Source organism: Juglans regia, chromosome 13 (assembly GCF_001411555.2).
Source record: "Juglans regia cultivar Chandler chromosome 13, Walnut 2.0, whole genome shotgun sequence".
In the NCBI taxonomy this organism is placed as follows: Eukaryota; Viridiplantae; Streptophyta; class Magnoliopsida; order Fagales; family Juglandaceae; genus Juglans; species Juglans regia.
Window position 1 is genome coordinate 34,454,882 of NC_049913.1, and position 19,380 is coordinate 34,474,261.

The 19,380-nt window shown below is 37.0% G+C and overlaps 2 protein-coding genes across 5 annotated transcripts; one reads left to right on the top strand and one right to left on the bottom strand.

Annotated features, from left to right (window-relative positions):
* Nucleotides 1-1,267: 1,267 nt before the first annotated feature.
* LOC108979810 (pentatricopeptide repeat-containing protein At5g27270) lies at nt 1,268-7,612 on the bottom strand. Of its 3 annotated transcripts, none has more exons than XM_035684671.1 (8): nt 6,954-7,612; nt 5,101-6,505; nt 4,653-4,964; nt 3,608-3,712; nt 3,439-3,526; nt 3,210-3,331; nt 2,854-2,918; nt 1,268-2,285 (listed from the first exon to the last, which is right to left on the bottom strand). In XM_035684671.1, the coding sequence occupies exons 1-8, from the start codon at nt 7,482-7,484 to the stop codon at nt 1,728-1,730; spliced, it is 3,186 nt and encodes a 1,061-aa protein (XP_035540564.1). In that variant the 5' UTR covers nt 7,485-7,612; the 3' UTR covers nt 1,268-1,727. The 3 variants fall into 3 exon arrangements, with proteins under 3 accessions (XP_035540564.1, XP_035540565.1, XP_035540566.1); XM_035684672.1 differs by having other exon boundaries at nt 5,101-6,521; nt 6,954-7,046; XM_035684673.1 differs by having other exon boundaries at nt 5,101-6,549; nt 6,954-6,998.
* Nucleotides 7,613-11,724: 4,112 nt separating this feature from the next.
* LOC108988357 (transcription factor-like protein DPB) lies at nt 11,725-18,949 on the top strand. Of its 2 annotated transcripts, none has more exons than XM_018961600.2 (10): nt 11,725-11,985; nt 12,170-12,430; nt 12,966-13,045; nt 14,000-14,043; nt 16,769-16,831; nt 16,946-17,092; nt 17,174-17,242; nt 17,666-17,764; nt 18,162-18,232; nt 18,328-18,949. In XM_018961600.2, exons 2-10 carry the CDS (start codon nt 12,204-12,206, stop codon nt 18,563-18,565), a joined length of 1,038 nt encoding a protein of 345 aa, XP_018817145.1. In that variant the 5' UTR covers nt 11,725-11,985; nt 12,170-12,203; the 3' UTR covers nt 18,566-18,949. The 2 variants fall into 2 exon arrangements, with proteins under 2 accessions (XP_018817145.1, XP_018817148.1); XM_018961603.2 differs by having other exon boundaries at nt 12,969-13,045.
* The last annotated feature ends 431 nt before the right edge of the window (nt 18,950-19,380 follow it).

Genomic DNA, 19,380 nt, shown 5'->3' on the forward strand with positions numbered 1-19,380 from the left:
ATCATCTATATACCAAACACTTATTATGGAAAAAAAAATGTGTGGAGTGTAATCGCGCTCGTTTGGGAAGTGGGATGAGATGAGATGAGAATTTTGTGAATAATATAAAGATAGTTTGTGAATAGTAGTGAGATAGTTTTAGTTGAGTATTTTTTAGGTTTTGGAAAATGAGAGAGATAAAGTTAAATAAAAAATATTATAAAGTTAAAATATTGTTAGAATATAGTTTTATAATATTATTTTTATTGAAGAATTTGAAAAAATTGTAATGAGTAGTTTGAAAATTTTATATTTGAATTATGTTTGGGAAACTGATGGGATGATATAAGATGAAAATTTTGAGATAAAATCAATTTTCAAACAAGTGATCAAGTAGAATTATTCTTTGAATATTAAGATAATATGAAATAACATGAAATAGATAAGATGAGAATTTTGAGATGAAATCTATTTTCACATTTGACAAACAAATTGTTTTCATTGAACGTTTAAAAAGCTTTTTTTTTTTTTTGTCTTTTTTTTTTCTCCAATGAATTTAATTTAATTTTTTTTAAAAAAAAATATTGATAAATCTCTTTGGAGGACGCTAGGAAACCCGAGGTTTTATAAATTAAAAATTGTGGCCAAAATAAATATTTATAAATTAAAAAAGCTTACTGAAATTGTCTGACGTATTAACCTTACAAAGTTTTAAAAAAAATGATTTTTTTAATAATAAAAATGCTTAGCAATTATTTTTTAAAAAAATTACTTTAAAATTTTCTTTTGGTAAGTGTTTAAAACATAGCACTTTGTTTTTTTTTTTTTTGAGATAAAAAGGAGTGATTAAAATTTCATCTGCTTCTTCCGCTCCAACTCTTCATCACACAGTTTATGAACTCCGTCTAACCTATTAGTTCACTTCCTCACACAGATTTTCTAAGTATAACTTAGCTCCTTAATTGTTGAAAAATCACATCAAAGTTCCAATCAAAGAGCGTGATGACTATTCCCTTGTAGAATGGATTAATTGATACATTTTGGAATTAAGGAAGATTTGTGGGAAAAAAGAAGGATGTGTAGATGAGGATATATCTCAATAAATCAAGCTTTCCATTCAACTACTGTATCAGTATCAATCAGCTCTTGCTCATGCAACTGAACTCGATGATGGGCGTAAGTAAATCTGACTTCCAAAATCCTGCAAAACAAGAGGAAAAACGAAGAAAAAAGGGAAGAAACCGAAGCTTGGGGCAGCAATCAACGGGAGAAATCTGTATGTCATATCAATCCACCATCGCAAAACTGCCATTAGGAATCATGGCACATTTAAATACCATATCACAATATGGAAACTTCAGTAACGCAGATCTAATGTGAAACTCCAATTCATTTGATGTTATCAACACAAGAAATCCCGGTGTGACGATGGCCTCCCAGCAAGATTGCCAAGTTTCCCCAGTCATTGATCATCACATTCCATTGTCAAAGGGTGTCTTCAAGCCACCACTTTTTAAGGGTCCGAACAACAGACAAGCAACAATCGCAAAGCATGCAACCACATTACATTTGCTGCACAGACCCTTAGGTCAAAGTTGGCATCCTCTCAAATGAGTCTTGATAGACGAGGACCTCTTTGCTATTCCATTATGGCAGGGACTATTAGCAATAAACTACCTGAACCAATGGCACCATTCACGGCATTTCTTTCTAATAAGCCGCATTCCATTACCAAATAGTTAGTTGTGTTAGGAGGTTTTCAGCTTTATTCCAACTTCAAGGTCATTAAGGATCGGGATTCCTAAACTGTTCATGGAATTTAATACACCTTCAGCTTTGAGATCTCTTCCTGCAGACTTGTAAAAGAGCACAGCTGCACTCATAATAAACCTGTCAGCCTCCACAGACCCAAATATGCGTTCGAAAAACTTGATGCCTTCTTCCACATATCCATAGTTCATGTAACCTCTGAGCATGGTCCGATTGCATGCAAGGTCAGGATATAAACCAGCTGTGAGAAGCTTTTTGTAAACCCTTTCAGCTTCCACGATCAGGCCTGCTTTTGCAAGAGCAGAGAGTAAGAGGTTAAAATGTGCACAAGAAGGGGGAATGCCTCTTTTCTGCATAGAATCAATGGTTTCCTCAGCTTCTGTGTATTTCAAACCCTTAGTGTAACCCCGAACAAGGGAAAGGTAGGTAAAGGAGTCGGGTGAGCAACCATCTCTCTGCATGGCTTGGAAAAGTTCATCTACTTCACGATAAAGTCCTGCGGCAGCATATACATTGCTCATAATATTGTAGCTTACCTGCATTTTCCGGTAAAAGAAAAGAATCAAACACTTTATTGTGCACGTCTAATCTTCTCACAAATATAATGTGATGGCAACGATTTACCGTCTACAACATATTATTAACTGTAGTGCCCCATTAATCAATTAAATTGGGCAGTGCAAAACAGGAAAAGGGCACGGTACCATATGCAGACATCATTTTATACTGTCTAACAACTCATTAAAAAAAAAGATTTTTATTGTCTAACAGCATTGTATCCAACCAAAAATCATAAATGACAGCACAGGGTGTACAGTCATAGATAAATAAACTTGGATGTTGCCGTCTTTTAAATTTAAAACAAAAATCATGCTTGCAATCAATATCAAGAAGTTTTTTTTTTTATATAAGAATATCAAGAAGCTTTTTTGAAAAAAGTAAATTGAATTCATGGAATTAAGGGACATTATGACATCGCTCACCCTCCAAAACTATCTCCCACTAATATGCCTCTTTTTTTCCCTCTATCTACCATCAATGTGCTATTATTTCCTTCCATCATAATCTTGTAAGTTTGGACAATATTTAAAAATGTGCGCATACCATCCCAGGTTTTATCCCTTCTTCCTGCATTTTGGTGAATAACTGGGAAGCTTCATGCCTCTTACCTACAAAATAGAATAACGCTGTGAGGTTTGGTAGACTATAACTTCATACCACCACATATAGATCAAAAAGAGGATATGGAGAAAAGAAGAGGGGGAAATAAATCTGCCATATATGATTCGAAATAAATCTGTCTCCTCTAAATTTCCTACCAAATAAACTGGAATCGCATTGCTTATTGATGTTCTTCCTCACCGAGAATGAAGCCAATATAACTATTGCAATTCAAGAGAAATTAAGTTTTCTTTTCATGCCTTCACTAATAATGACTGAGATGTTAAGTAAAACCATACCAGCCTTCCCATAATAGCTAATCAAATTCATGTATGCCTTCTCATCCAGAGTCAAACCCATGCTCTGAGCGGCATTGAACATCTCTACAGCCTTATCCAACTTCCGACCCCGGCCATACACACTATCAACACAAGTAACCAGCATGAAGAACACATCGTCACCAGGATGTGAACATGATTCTTTGAGTAACTTGACTTCAAATCGAACAGAATAACATTAAACCCTTACCTGATCATGGTGTTATATGTCTGAATTGATGGAGAAATTCCCAAGGAGAGCATGCGATCATAGATGCTGGAAGCAAAATGTAATTTACCTGCAAAAGGAAGTTTATGGGTTATTGTATGCATTAAGCATATATTATCCTCAATAAATGGCTGAAATGCTTTATATCAACCTGCTACTAGCATGGCCTTGATAAAAGTATTGTACGCCACAGTATCAAGCTCTAAGCTGCCTTCAAAACTCTTACGGATGATATTTTCTGCCTCTTGGTGTTTGCCTGTGGATGAGTTACTGTTATTACCAATTGAAATTAGCACAAGAATTATTGCAGTGAGCCAAGCATGTGATGCAACTACCTCATGGGTCTTAATTGTTTATTTTCAGTGTATGCCTTTGACCATAATGGTTGGAATATTTTTCATCCTTTATCTACCATTCTTTGAACCTTTGACCTTGGGGACACTAAGGTAACTTACTGCCAAATGACAAAGGTTATGATGGTGGGGATTTAATTCCAAATAAAAATGGGCAGTTTGAGAAAAATATATGTCATGAAATCATATCCAGATGGGCATTCAGATGCATAACGTGATATAAGCTAATTTCTGAGGATTTTGATGCATAACATTATAAATTTCTGTAGACAACTAAAATTTTGAGGATTTTTTTTTTTTTTTTCACTGGAAAAATGGCTCTTCAACTCAAGGTGCAATTTCTAAGAGCCTGATATATGCGAAGTTCTGCTTGAAGTATATTTCTTGTATATCTACATCTGCAAGCACAGGTTTTGCAAAAACAGGTATTTACAACTTGCACCTGATAGGTAAAAGCATATTTATTAATGAGTAATGCTAGATACAAGCCTCAAATAGACAATCCCCATACAAGCTCTTTGTAAAAAACTTAAAAAGAATAGTTTTTTTTTTACACTTTTTTTAGGTGGGGTCTACTTTTTTACAAGGGCTTGTATGGGGCTTGTCTATTTGGGGTATGTACAAATCATTTCTCTATATTAATATACATTTTTTAGAATTAAAAAAAATTCAAAACCTATTTTATGACTTTGAACTCAAATAACATGCACAGTAGTTTCGAACCACATCATTCATAAAACAGACAAGCGCTTTGCACATTGCTTGACGCTATTACCATCTGATTACCACTGTAAATTGAGAAATGGAAAAATTTTGTTAGTCTGCTAAGTTTTCAGCTCATACCACTACTCGTCAAAGCGTTCACAACAATGCTTATGGCAACAGCATCCAGATCATGCCCTTTCTCAGCTACTTGTTTGTAAAGTGAGTACGCTTCCTCTGGTTTGCCACATTTGGCATATGCACCGATCATTGACTTGTATATTATTTTCTCATAAGTAGGGGAATCTAGAACGGCTGCAAAGACTTCCTGAGCTTTTTTCAACTTGTGTTGCTTTGCATATAAACTAATCAAAGAAGCAATTGTGGCAGCCTCCAGTCTACAGCCTAGCTTGATCAATTGACCTGTAAGAGTTTCTGCTTTAAGAGCATCACCTGTGTAGAAATCAATCTCAACCTTGATTCATTTCAGCAGATATAGATTAAAAGTCAACAAGCTCTCACTCCTACGGACTTGCACAAAACAATTACAATTTTATCATTAAAAGAAACATTAATCAACCTTACTTGCCTTCTCTAATGAAGTTGTTAATAAGCTGGTTCACAATTGACAAGCCACCAGCAGTTGCAAGTAACAACTTCAGTATTTCTTCTGTTTTCTTGGAATTGACATCTGCCATGTACAAATTCAGTATCAGCACAAGGGCCATGGTGTCAGGATGGTCAAAGGCCAAATCTTTTTCATCAAGTTGCTCATCTACCCTGTTGTCACACACAGTCCTAAAACATGTTTGGAAAAACTGATTATCCTTGAACGATTTCTCAGTGCCCAACTTCTCTAACAGCTGTTCAGCCTCTCTTAGCATTCCCTCTTTGCAATATACTCTCATAACTGTCTTGTAAAGTTCTTCATCAAAATCTACTTTATCTTTCCTTATCTGAGCAACAAAATGCTTGGCCTTTTCCATCATGCCTAGTCTTACGTACAACTTGAGCATATCATTACAAGAGCCAGTATCAGGAAGTCCAGTTTTGGATAGAGCCTCAAAAGTGACTTCAGCAGAGTTCAAATCTTCCTTCATAGCATAACATTGCAACAAGACAATATAAGCAAACCTTGAGAACCAAATGTTTTTTGACTTCATTAGCTCAATAACTTTCAGGGCTTTCTCAACATGTCCTGAATTGAGATGGACTTGTGCCATTGTTAAATATGTTTTCTCATCACTTAGTAAGCCCAGCCGCCCAGTCTCTTCAAACGTCTTTTGGGCATCTTCATAAAGACCAAGTTTTCCATATATTCTTATGAGCAAACCATAGATTACTTCATCAGCTACAATTTTTCTTCTTTCCATTTCCAGAAAGAGAGAAAGTGCTTTAGAATAATCCTGATTTTTGTAATACAAAGTAAGAAGTGAAGCACAAGTATAGTTACTTGGAACTATTCTCTGAAATCTCATATCCTCATACAATCTCAGTGCTTTATCTCGGCTACCACTTTTGGCACTCAAGCTAATAAGTAGGCTATAAGTAACCTCCTCCGGTACAAACCCAACATCCTTCATCTTAGTAAAAGTCCTAAAAGCCTCCTCATGAAGACCTTCTTTAACAAGTGAGCTTATGACTACTGTATAAGTAAAACTATTGGGTGCAACCCTTTTATCCACCATTTGCCTCCAAATTTCTACGACCTTTCCATGTAGTGATTTCTTCTGCAAGGAGGACATCATAAAATTGAAAACAGAAACGGAGAGTGTAATTCCCCTTTCTTGTACAGCAGAAAAAAATGACAACATAGCCTTATGACGTCCCCATCTGGCATACGTACAGAGCATGGTACCACAAGCAACTTCATCCGGTTCACATCCTGCTTCAAGCATCTCCAAGAAGGTCTCTTCAGCCAGCTTGATCTTTCCAACTTGCCCATATATGCGCAGGACAATTGTGTAGACAATAACGCTGGGGCGATAGCTTAACTGTTCGAGCGGAAATCTATCATTACACTAAATCAATCTCCACGCTTTTGGAAGAAAAAAAAATAATGAAACTTCGACTATCAGATATTCATGATGATAGCAAAGCACTCGTTAAGAATATAAACATCATTGCTTTGGAACAAATACAAACTCGATTGATGAAATTATTAACACCAATAAAACTCGTATATAAGTTCAGCAAACGATATTAACACCAATACAGAATATGAGGACCAAAACGAAGTATATCAATAATAATTTTCCAGTACAACATACGAAAGACCCACTAACAAGAAACCCATAATAAACCCACCCATCTAGACTTTCTCCAAGAAAAAAATCGTAAATTAATTAAAAAAAAAAACAGATATTTACAATTTCCAAAAACCTATATGAAATTCACCAAAATTAAAACTTCCGAAAAGACGCCAAGCAACCAAGTACCAACCTGAAGTTTCATCCAAGCAAAAAAGTCTCTGGCCTGCCTCCACCCCTTCTGTTCCTTCAACACTGCACACATTTCCCTATAACTCAGCTTCCCCACGAACGAGGCCATGACCTGCCTCATATCGTACCCACCCTCACCCTTCTCCGCCAATGTCCTCACGTGCCTTATCGCCGCCACGACGTGACTTCCGTAGAGGCGGCCGTTCCTGTCGTCCTGGAGGTACCGCACCATCTGCTCCGGGCTCCGCTTGATCCATCTGGGCGTCTGGACGCGGGGGCCCTGATTCTTGCGCAACTGGCTGAGGTACTTGGCCTTGGCCTTGATGATGCGGCGGGCGTTGTCGTCTGAGAGTGGATTCTTGGGATTCTTGGACCTGGGTTTGGGCTTGCTGGGGTCGTTTCCATCGCTGAGGGACCAGGGGTCCGGGGTGACAGAAGAGTGGATAGTGATTTTGGGTTTTGTTGAGGGTGGTTGTGGAGAAGGAAGGAGTGGGGTGATAGAGAGGAGGAAGGAGGACTTCAGAGAGTCCATTTCTTCTTCGTTGGTGCCGAGTCTGGTCGTATATTTGCTCCGCGGGAAAGAAAATTGTCTTGCTTCGAAAGGGTTTAGCGGAGATGGTGAAGAACCAAAGAATTTACACTGCTCAGTTTTCAGCGATCGGCGACTACCATTGGCCTGCAGATGGAGTGGATAATAAATATGTATATATTGCCATATTAATTTTTTAATAATATTACACATCATATCAATTATCTCGTTATTTTATAATGTGACATTAAATAATGATGGCTGCTATAGACACAAAATGATCTCACAAACTGATGTGGCACACTCGCAGTATGCCACGTCTCCCCACTTTTTTTTTCCTCCCTTCCGCTTCTCCCCTCCCCTCCTCTCTTTGCCCATCTCCACCATTCACGTCGCCGTCATAGTGGTCGGGGACCACCTCAGGGCCGACAGAAGCCGTCGGAGGGCCGACAGAAGCCGTCGGCGGTCCAAGCAGCAGCATCTCCCATCACGGTAGCACGCGAGCCCCTCCCCTCCTCCCATTTCCCTCTCTGTCTCGGCCCGTCTCCACCATTCGCGTCGTCGCCATGGTGGTCAGGGACTACCTTAGGCCGGCAGAAGCCTCCGGCGGTCCAAGCGACAACGTCTCCCACCTACGGCAGCGCGCGAGCCCCTCCCCTTCTCCCTCTTTCCCTCTCGGTCTCAGCTCGTCTCCACCATTCACGTCGCCACCATGGTAGTCGGGGATCACCTCAAAGCCGGCAGAAGCCACCGGTGGTCAAAGCAGTAGCGTCTCCCACTCACGGCAGCATGCGAGCCCCTCCCCTCCTCCCCCTTTCCCTCTCTGTCTTGGCCCGTCTCCACCGTTCACGTTCGCTGACCCTGAGGTGATCCCCGACCACCATGGTGGCGACTCAAACGGTGGAGATGGGCCGAGACAGAGAGGGAAAGGGGGAGGGGGTTTGCGCAGGAGGAGAAAAAAAAAACAAGGAAAAAAAAAAAGAGAAACATGGCACACTCACAGTGTGCCACGTCAGTGTGTGGGATCCGTTTGTGTCTATAGTGTTTTCCTTATATAATTAGATATTATTTATTATATTTTACTTGTAAATCTATAATATAATATCACATTATGAGATGATGAAAAATAGATAATGAATAAATTTTTTCTTATTTGTTACAAACGTTATAGTTGATCACTTTGATCTTGAATTTTATTTATTAATATTCTCAATAATTTTTAATTTAAACCACTGTAGCATTGATTCGATTGAAAAAATAAAATAAAGATAAAAATAAAAAATATTATTAGTATTCTTTTTGGGCATTTTATTCTTGAAATATCTTTATTTTTCTTTTAAGAGCAAGATCATTCATATTTTATCTTTTACTCATACATCTAAGGGGATTTCCCCCTCACTCATGAGCTCACTAGGCTCTTGGCCGAGAGTAATAGGTTTTGCCTTGATACCTAGCCTTAGGGCCCAAACTACGAAACAACTTGCCTATAAGGAAAAGTAAGCAATGTTGGCTGATGGGATGGACATGCCTAACGTTGTTCGGCCGCATCTCGCTCATGGAGATTCATATAGGGCAGAATGAGAAAGACGGAGAACCTTTAATATTTTGACAATGGAACATCAACAGACGACCAACATGGTTTGCAAAATAAAGCGATCAAGAAGCCACGCCGTATTAAAAGACTCTGACAAATAGAACGGTAGTGAGGATGTAGGTCCCACTAGGGCAGGCACGATCTACCCCTCTCCCAAAACTCCCGGTATAAATAGTAATCTTTAGGTACGAGAAAAACTCTCTAGACTCTCTCATTATTTACAAACTTTTAAAATACTCTATTGACTTTAGCATCGGAGACTCTCCAACCTCAAGGCCGCCATCTCCCAGCTTCTTTCTTCTTTGTTTTCACAGGCTCAACTTTGAAGACCCGAGATGCTAGAACTTGGTTTAATGACATACAAAATACGACATTAGTAGTGACACCGTCTGTGGGATCTTTATAGATATTGGATGTACCTTGTAAGCCCTTGAGACAACCCGATCTAGACAACTCGAGTATTAAAAGAACAATAGTGTTGACGAACATGGAAGCTCACCAACAAAGAAGCAAAGCTCCCAGAAATGGAGAAGGAGATGTCGCGGAAGAGAGGCGAGAACATACCTTGGAAGGAGTGTCTCCAAGTGGTGGGGTGAACGCGGTATGCCTTATGGTGGATGATTGTACCTTACCATCGCCGCTCGTTTGTGCCCCAGCAGAAGGCAAAATCCGAGACAAGCAGAGACTCAAAAAGGTGGAATCAAACGAATCGAAACGTACGAAACACGACATTAACAACAAGTGTTGAGATTGTAGAATTGTACAAAAAGAACAAAATTACTGTACTCCATTCTCTCTTATCGTACTCCTCTTTTAATTTGAAATAAAATTATGTTGATTAAAGAAATTATAGGAAGAAGGAAAATAATACTCATACAACCATTTTCACAATAAGTTTTACAACTTTTTATACAACCTTATTTTAAATGAAGAGTATTTTTATAAAATAACTTATAAAACTAATATCATTATACAAAAATACTTTCAATTTAAAACATAGTTGTCTAAAAAAAAATTTGAATAAAATTGTATGTGTTTACTCCGTCAAAAATAAAATCTCTATAAAAAAGTCAATTGAGGTTAAAGTTTTCAATTTCCCTAGGATGGGTAAAATGCAAGTTTGGTTTATACCCATAATTTGTAATTGATAATGGTCAGATGAATCCCACCTCTAACATTAATGTGCCAAAAGGTTGGGGCAGTTTTTCTTGTGGACATAATTGAAATCTAACCCTCATGTGAAACTTTGCATTATGGTGAGGGTTGTCCTTCGGTTGAAGTACAAACTTTTGGTACCATAAACCCTCTTTTTCCTTTAAGGTTTCTTGTTGCTGGGGGAAGCTTCCTCATCTAAATTCTATCTTCCATGCTTTTGTAAATCCGGGTTGTCAAAGACATCAAGAACCCAGTACAGATGTGCCTCATCTCATGTCTCCATCATTGGCATAGCAAAACCTGGCATCCTTTTGGTAACCATACACTTTCGGACAAAACATAGGAAATAACTACACTGTTTCGTGGTTTGTCTCAATAAATTAACGTTAAAAACCCAATTTGTTAACTATTCTACTTTATAGTCACTATTTTATGAATCTCTCCCAAAAGATAAAGAGAAAGAGAGATAAAGGCAAGTATATAGGCATCTTATAACTTGACCCATAAAGTATTCTGCCAAAAAAATAAAAAAAAACTTGACCCATCAAAGGAAAAGTGAGAAGGGTTCATTTAGGTTGTGTTTAGATGTTGAAGTGAGTTGAATTAAGTTGAGTTGAGATGATAAAATATTGTTAGAATATTATTTTTTAATATTATTATTATTTTGAGATTTGAAAAAATTGAATTATTTATTATATTTTGTATTGAAATTTGAAAAAATTATAATGATGAGTTGAGATGAGTTTGGTAACCAAACTCACCCTTATACTCAATATTTGAGAATACGTGAAGTATTTTCATTACCTGAAGTATACTCTCTCTCAATGTTATACTCGTTTATTACAATATTAAAGATCAAAGGGGCATATATATAAAAAAAAAATTGAAAGTTACAATCGTGAGTATGCAAACGTTATACAATTACTTAAAAATAAATAAATACAGGACGTATATGAAAAAATAATATTTTTTTAATAATAAATCTTACTATTTTTCAAAATGACTGAAAGATTTGCATATAACATGACTATATATAGCATTTCCCTAAACCAAAATATTCATGTGTGGATTTTCATTTATGCGAGAGAAATCTTTATATCGATTTAGAATATGTAATCTATATTAATATCCTAGACCGGAAAATCATAGATTTTGTTGTATTAATTATGTGATATTTTTGGATTTAGTTGCCACAAAGTTTTTTTATTGAACCATTTTTTGATCAAAGTCTTAATTTAGGAGATGTTTGGATTTGAAGATGACTTGAAATGAATTGAGATGAATTGTTATTAATAATGAGATGAGTTGTGAATAGTAGTGAGATTTATGAGTTAAAGTTATTGAATAATAATAAATAATAGTGAGATGAGTTGAGATGAACTGAGATGAATTACGAATCCAAACGGCTCCTTACTATTGTGAAAAATTTGTAACTATATGATATATCAAAACGAAACCCTCAAGCTATATTTATTTTCCCTCTTTCCCGTGCGCTTGAAGTTGAACCCTGGTGTTTTCTCTACCTCTTCTTCCGAGTTGGCTTCATCTCCTTCAACCTTTGACCTTTGTTCTTTGATAGCCACATTTACCTGCTCCCAATACCCACTACCTCCATCCTTTGCTGAATCCTTCGACGCAAACCCACTCAACAAACCTTCACTTTCTGTCCACACAAACACAAGGGCAGAGAGCCCCCTTTCTGTCTTTTCCTGGTGTCCATCCCTCTTACTTCTTCCAGACCCACTTCCCCTCGAGGTTGGCTCTTTTTTGGGTTTCACTCTGAACCCAACCACACTTCACAATTTCGCTGTTTTTTTCTCATTTAATCACTATATTTCTTAAATGTTGGGTTATGTGGCCAGTTTCTCATCTGGGTTTTCCTCCAAACCAATTATTTCTGCTTTTTCTGGCTAAATTAGTTTTTTTTGTTTAATTTTAGGGAGTAGGAACTATAATTACTGGAAAGAGCCGCCATGGGGACGAGGAACCAGCATTTGAGTCGAGAGGATGAGGAGGAGGATCCACCAGGTCGTGGCGCTGTCTCAATTTCGGGTCAATCGGTGTCCACCAGTCGGAGCATAGGGTCGCCATCGAGCCGGAGCGAGCAGACGATGGCTACACCTGCCAGTGACAGCACTTTGTTTAGACTAAACCATCTCGACATCCAAGGCGATGACGCAGGATCGCAAGGCGCTGTTGCGTGAGTCTAAATTATTTGACTTCAAATTTAATGACCTTTTTAGTTCTTCTGAATTTTAATGTGTGTTGGGGTTCTTTATGCTTGAGGGTCTAAGGTTTTATGTTTTTGATATGTTTGGATCCCAAATGTGTAATTTTTAAAATTCTTAACTTGTTTAGCATTCTTATTGAGAACGTCCACAAAAATCATGTTTTTCTTTAACCACAATTGTGTACATTATTAAGATGGATCATCTATTTGACATCATTTAGACTTGAACGAGCTTGATAATCTTTTAGAAAGCATAATCCAAGTACTTGGGAGGTGTACATGAGAGCCCCATTAAAGTGAGCTTGATAAAGCCAAAAATGTGGATGTGAATTTTTTCAATCTGTAGTTATAATCGATGATTAGTTGCTTGATGTTTCTTCAAAGATTTTGTTTAAATTTTTAATACTTCTTTTGATGAGTAAAAGCTTACTTTTAATTTTTTAAATAATGAAAAAAATGCAGCATCTTTTTTCAACTTTCTTACTGAGTATCAGTTTCTAAACAGTAGCAAGAAGAAAAAGAGAGGGCAACGCGCTGTTGGAGGTGATAAGAGCGGAAGAGGACTCCGCCAATTTAGCATGAAAGGTATCAGATTCATCTTCATATTTCCATTTTCATTGATCTTTTTGTCCTCGATAAATTGTTATAATCTTCTCAAGTTGTGGATTGTAGTTAGGTAAGAATTGCATAACACAGTCAAATACTTAATCTTAAGAGGCTAAATTGCACACTAATGCTTGGTATTCTGGGAGGGAGAAAGAGCGGAGGATAGGATCTGTTCTTAGGGAGATCGGCCTCGTTTGGTTACACAAACCATCTCATCTCATCTAATAATTACAACTTTTCCAAACTCTCACACAAAATACAATAAACAATTCTATTTTTTCAAATTTCAAAGCACAAATAATATTAAAAAATTATATTCTAACAATATTTTATCCAACTTTTAACTCTCATATCATCTCATGTGTGTAACCTAACAAGGCGGAAAAGATGGGGACTTCTTCTCCTGTTGTCTGGATGTTTAGAAGGGAAAGGTGATCTAAATAGTTATCTTATATTGTAGACAATGGTAAATAAAGGATATATATACATATATATATATATATATATTCGATTCTGTTCTTTTCTTTCTTTTACCTTTTTCCCCTTCTTCTGCTGTTGGTATTTTGGTGTTTGTGGAAAAATAACAGTTGGAACTTGTCCTTTTGGCCCAAATCCGCCCACTTTTAAGTGAAGAGCAAGATGGGTAAAATAATGCCTTAGGTGGTGTGGAGTTTTCCACTCTAGAAAATGCAGAGAATGAGTAGGATGGGTTCCTTTCCTGCATCCTCTTTGTTCCCTCCAAATATGCCAATCCGACAAGCTGTTAAGTTTATCGTGTGAAAGTATTCTCATTTGCTTGCTATCCCTTGGATGGGCTTTGTTTAAGATGAGTTAGGGGCAAGATTATTTTTTTAGTTCTCTTGATTTAAAGAAAGAGTCATTGATGACAAAATCTGACTGATGTTGTGTGTAATTTTCATTGGTATTATTCAGTGTGTGAGAAAGTGGAAAGCAAGGGAAGGACTACTTACAATGAGGTTAGGTGATTTGTTTTAGTCGTTCTATTATTTTTTTTTCTTATCGTGTTTGGTGGAAGTTATAATCTTCATTGTATGAGTGCTTATTTGTATTAACAAACTATTTATGTATTTTATCCGAATGCTACTATGCTTGGAAGCAATTAAATGATTGAGCCGGTGATACCCCATTCTGATAAGTGATAGGTATTTAGATAAGTGGTAAGGGTAGGTAGTGTATGGGATCTCACATTGCTTGGAAATGGTTAACCCCTAGGAGTTGGCTCAAGTGGTAAAGGCCTTGGGCTTGGGGATATGCTCCTCCCAAGTCTAAGTTTCAAACCCCCTTTGGTGCATACAATCTCTAGGGGCCATCAGACTCGGGGATTTTACCCTTGAATTATCCGAGTTGCACCTGCGGGAAATTTTTTGCCGAGGGCCTGTGCACTCTTGGGATTAGTTGGAACACTATTCCCGGACACCCAATGCTGAGATTAAAAAAACTTTGCTCGGAAATGAGAAGTTCTTGCTCTTTATAAAGTTTCCATTGTGGCTCCAATTGTATCATTGATTAGTCATTTTGAAATACAAACCATATGACTTGGGCCTTCAATTGGGGTGTTATAAATGGTATTGGAGCCTATTCCAACTAGAAATGTGAGACTTGAGCAGTGTCACCTACAAAAGGTTGGCCCTACGAGGACGTCGAGAATATAAGTGAGGAGATTGTGATACCACATTGCTTGGGAATGAGAAGTTTTTGCACTTTATGATGTTCCATTGGAGCGTTACAGAGCCTGTTCATGTTGATGCACACCTGCTAAAGATGGAATTCTTTGGTAATTGGCAATCCTTTTATGTCACATCGGAAAAATAAGGAAATAACTATCCTGTGTCAGAAGACTTCATCAAGTTCTGATTGTCCCGGTTCCTGATGGAGGCTAATTTAAGCTTGGAATTATGAATTGAAATAGTCCTACTGTTCTACTGTTGTATTTGGTCCTACTGTTCTATTTGTTGTGTGGAGCTGGGAACTCTGGTTTTTGTCGGTGACTCACTTGTTAGTTCTTTCCTGCTATGTTGTATGTTTACTTTTTAAGGCAGTCTTCATTCCTTAACCTGTCAGTTGTAGTGGTAAAAGTACCATTTTGAGGGGTGTTTTAAAGCTCTCTGATTTAAACTCCGATAATCATAAGAAGCATTGTTCTGAAAAATAATGACTGCATACTATTACATGGTACTTTATTCACTGTCAGTAAATAGCCCACAATATAGGAAGGGAAGCCATCTATAACAAGTTTAGAAATGTTGTTGCTGTTGTACCCAAAATTGCACCAGCCAGGTTATTTATGGCTGAAAGTCACTTTCTTTTTTGGCTGTGCATGGAAATGATTCAAATTCCACTTCCAAGGGTGAATAGATGAGGGAGTTTGGGTGTTTGAGTGCGTGAAAAATTTTCCTTATTCACAAAGACGTGATGGGCTAGTTGAATGTTGAAGCCTTCAGTACATCCTTGCAACTTTCTTTTTCCCCGTGATAATGCGCATAGACTTTGTAATTCCATATACTTTGATAACTATACTGTCCCAATATTAATAATGCATATGGACATCGTCTTCTTGAGGAGTAGTGTATTTCACATTTCATTTTCGCGCATTTAACTTCTATAGCATCAATGAAATCTCACAATGACTACTAAATTCTGATTGTACCTGTATAAGAATTTTGAGTGCTTGCAAGCCTTAAAATCGTGCATTTAATTTATGTGAACTTTCTGAAATTAAAATAAGATTCTCTTGCTCTCTCTCTCTCTCTCAATCTATCTCTATAGACTATCGTATGCGTACACCCAGCAACTGGGGTGAACACTCCGCTGCCTTCAAATCTTCTCGCTCTTTTGTTTTGGACCTTTGGTTTGTGAAATTAGATCTTTGAAGCATACACATTGGAAATGCATTTGGCAATTCAATAATGAGGATTTTGTTTTTACTCCTTTCATTTACATTAATGTAATGCAATTGTCACTTAACCTTCTGCATAATGCTTACAATAGATCCTGAGTTAATGGCATTCAAGTTTGGGAAACAATGCTTAATGAAGCCAGATTGCTTTCTTTTTCTCACCTTCACAAACTGTCACAATTATTTTTCAGTTTAGCCTTTTAATTGGCAGGTGTCTGTGGTTGTTATTAAGAAACATTCTAAGTTGAGTAATCATTGATTTTCTAAAAGTCTTCAATTTTTCATTTTTATAAGTGAGAATATGTGAATTTGAAAATTAATTGTTTGGATGAGTTATTAACTACCAGGTTTTTATCTTGGGGTTGAGCATATTAATGTGCACCATGGCATCTTTCTTTTCACCTCTCCAGAAGGTGTCACTCTTCTATATGTCCCATGTACTTGGACTATGCCTATTATCATCAATAAAATTTTTATTTACTGATCGAAAAAAAGAAAGCTGTATTTCATTGCCAAGCAAAATTGTGGATGATCCAAATTTTTAGATCATTGGAATTTTCTTGAAATACCCATGAAGAGCATTCATTCGAAGTTTTTATACTCCCCATCTAGAAAGCCAGTTCTCCAGTCCACATTTAGTGAATTTTCATTATTACCTTCACATATATGCAATGGTTGTAATTCTCTTTACCATTTATCGACCACTAATCATGGAATCCATAAATCAGTTTTTTTTTTTTTATAAGAATCCATAAATCATTCTAAGATTGTAAAGTAATACCCAGGTAGCAGATGAACTTGTGGCAGAGTTTGCTGATCCTGGCAATAGTGTCACATCCCCAGATCAGGTTTGCTATTTTTTATCCATGCATATGTTTTCCATCTGTCCAATTGTACAAGGGTAAAAGTACAACTTAAGGATGCAACTTTTTTTTTTTGTAATTTGAACTTATATTTGACAGCAACAATATGATGAGAAAAACATTCGAAGAAGGGTGTATGATGCCCTGAATGTTCTCATGGCGATGGATATAATTTCTAAGGATAAAAAAGAGATACAATGGAAAGGTCTGCCTCGTACTAGCCTGAACGACATTGAAGAATTGAAGGTCTGACTGCAGTTTTTTTTTTCCTAATCACTATCCTAGATTCAATATGAGCTTACAACTCCTTAAATTTAATGGATGCAGACAGAGCGTCTGGGACTCAGGAACAGAATTGAAAAGAAAGCCGCATATTTGCAAGAACTGGAGGAACAAGTATGACTATCTGTTTATTCTCTATCAGTTATGCATATCATTACTTGGGCTTGAATTTGTTCTTACCACATGCTTCAGTGAAAAGTTTTTTTTCTTATGGGCGGGGGCTAAAAATTTTCTTCTTTAAGTCATTGTTCTTATGGGCGGGGGCCATAGTTTGTACGGACCAAGTGTCCATGACCTTCTAGTTTCGATTGTAACCTCTAGCTAAGTGCTTCTCATGTATACTACCTGTGTATCTGGGCTTTTCCTATTTCTATGAATAAAATTTCTTGATTGGCTATAAAAAAAAATAAGTTTTTTTTCTTCTATCCTCTTTAGTTAACTTTGTTTAGTTCAGTAAAGTAACCAAAAAAAAGGGTAAGAACATGATAACAGCTACTTATTATGTCTGCTCGCTGGTTCTTATCTCCTTCCATCAAGTTCATAGGTCTTCAGAACCTGATACAGCGAAATGAGCAATTGTACAGTTCTGGGAATGCTCCAAGTGGAGGTGTGGCTTTACCTTTTATTCTTGTTCAGGTATACTTCTTCTCACCATTTACCTTGTACATAATTATCTCCATTCTGTGAAGTGATTAGAAAGTTGCTACTGTTTTATTTATTTATTTATTTATTTTTTATTTATTTTTTTAAATTTTGCTATGAATGCCTTCCCCAAATCTGTATAAGAAATCCTACTAAAGGTTTAGGAGTAGTTGGGCCAATTACTTCTTGCTCAAACCAATTACCTTCACACAGACACCTTCTCCATGCTTTTTAAGGATTTAGTTGTTATTCTTGAACAAATAGATTCGTTGCATGTATCATGAGTTGCAGTGTATTGTAAAATTGTTGACATTTATCTTTCTTGTCTTAGATATTCCAGTTACTTTCTCATGCCTTATTTATTTATTTTCCTGATATTTGAGAACTGTAGACACGACCTCATGCAACCGTCGAGGTTGAAATATCAGAGGATATGCAGCTGGTGCATTTTGACTTCAACAGGTAATGAGCCATCTGAGCATGCAATATTTCTTGCAATTTCAGCTCCCACTGACAATTAATGGTTACTAACTATTTCATTTTGTTTGGTCTTACAGCACCCCATTTGAGCTCCACGATGACAACTACGTTCTAAAGGCAATGAAATTTTGTGAAAGACCACAGGTTGATGATATGGTGCACAATTTCTCTGCAGATGGAGGCGAAGGTTCTAGCATGTCGGGTGTGCATCAAACACAGATTCCTCTTCCTTCAGTGTCAAACACTACGGTTAGGCCTCCCGCTTCGCCACCTCTTCCTGGAATACTAAAAGCACGGGTGAAGCATGAGCATTAGTCGGTAAGATCAAGTTGAACATCCTATCGTGAAAAATGCACTTTGCATGTCTATATTTTGCAAAGAAGTTCGCCAGAAGTGCATAGGCCCCTAATGAATATGCTCATCTCATTAGATTGCCAATGTTCTGGAAATATCTATTGCAAGCAGATGGGTCAACCTCTGGTCAAATCCTTTGCTTATATAATCTGTTATTGTAATTGTTTATCCTATTCTTTCGGTGCTTTTTAGCCTCCAATGTAGTAGAAATGGGAGTGTTAGACTGTAGAGGATTATCCAGCTCCATAGAAGTCATAATATCAGTTCAACAATTAGAGTTCCTGTATTTCGTATTGTATTTATGTCTTATCTTCAATGATGCTATTGCAATACCTTTATTTTCAATTGTCAACGGGGAAAGCTGAAGAGAGACGATGATCTATAGAAAGCCACCATTTCAGCTATAGCCTCCATAGATAACCACATAAATATATATATGTATATATATATAATATATATATATATATTTATATATAAGTTGCATAAATTAAACATGCATGTTCAGGATGGTTGATTCTTGAAACCAAGAGACTCTCAACGGTGAAAGTTGCAACTTCTTGTTCATGGCCAGGTTGAAATTAGAGGGGCTATAAGATTTTAGATCCGGCCGTTACGTGGCCATTGCAATCAAATCATACTGATTAATGGTTTGTTGCCTGATCTTTACCTTATTCTTGAACCTTATGCATATTAGGGTTTCAATGGAACAATAGCAATGAAGCTATCTAAAATATCTATCGTGAAGAAGATTATCTTGCTGTAAAAACAAAAGGGCT

What these genes read in the sequence shown, in the direction of transcription:
- LOC108979810 (XM_035684671.1), bottom strand. Translation starts at nt 7,484, where the DNA reads ATGGACTCTCTGAAGTCCTCCTTCCTCCTCTCTATCACCCCACTCCTT. An exon ending in ACATATAACACCATGATCAG is followed by an intron (nt 3,332 to 3,438) that starts GTAAGGGTTTAA and finishes TTGTGTTGATAG; the next exon opens with TGTGTATGGCCGGGGTCGGA. An exon ending in AAGGGATAAAACCTGGGATG is followed by an intron (nt 2,286 to 2,853) that starts GTATGCGCACAT and finishes CGGAAAATGCAG; the next exon opens with GTAAGCTACAATATTATGAG.
- LOC108988357 (XM_018961600.2), top strand. Translation starts at nt 12,204, where the DNA reads ATGGGGACGAGGAACCAGCATTTGAGTCGAGAGGATGAGGAGGAGGAT. An exon ending in CCGCCAATTTAGCATGAAAG is followed by an intron (nt 13,046 to 13,999) that starts GTATCAGATTCA and finishes GGTATTATTCAG; the next exon opens with TGTGTGAGAAAGTGGAAAGC. An exon ending in TACCTTTTATTCTTGTTCAG is followed by an intron (nt 17,765 to 18,161) that starts GTATACTTCTTC and finishes TGAGAACTGTAG; the next exon opens with ACACGACCTCATGCAACCGT.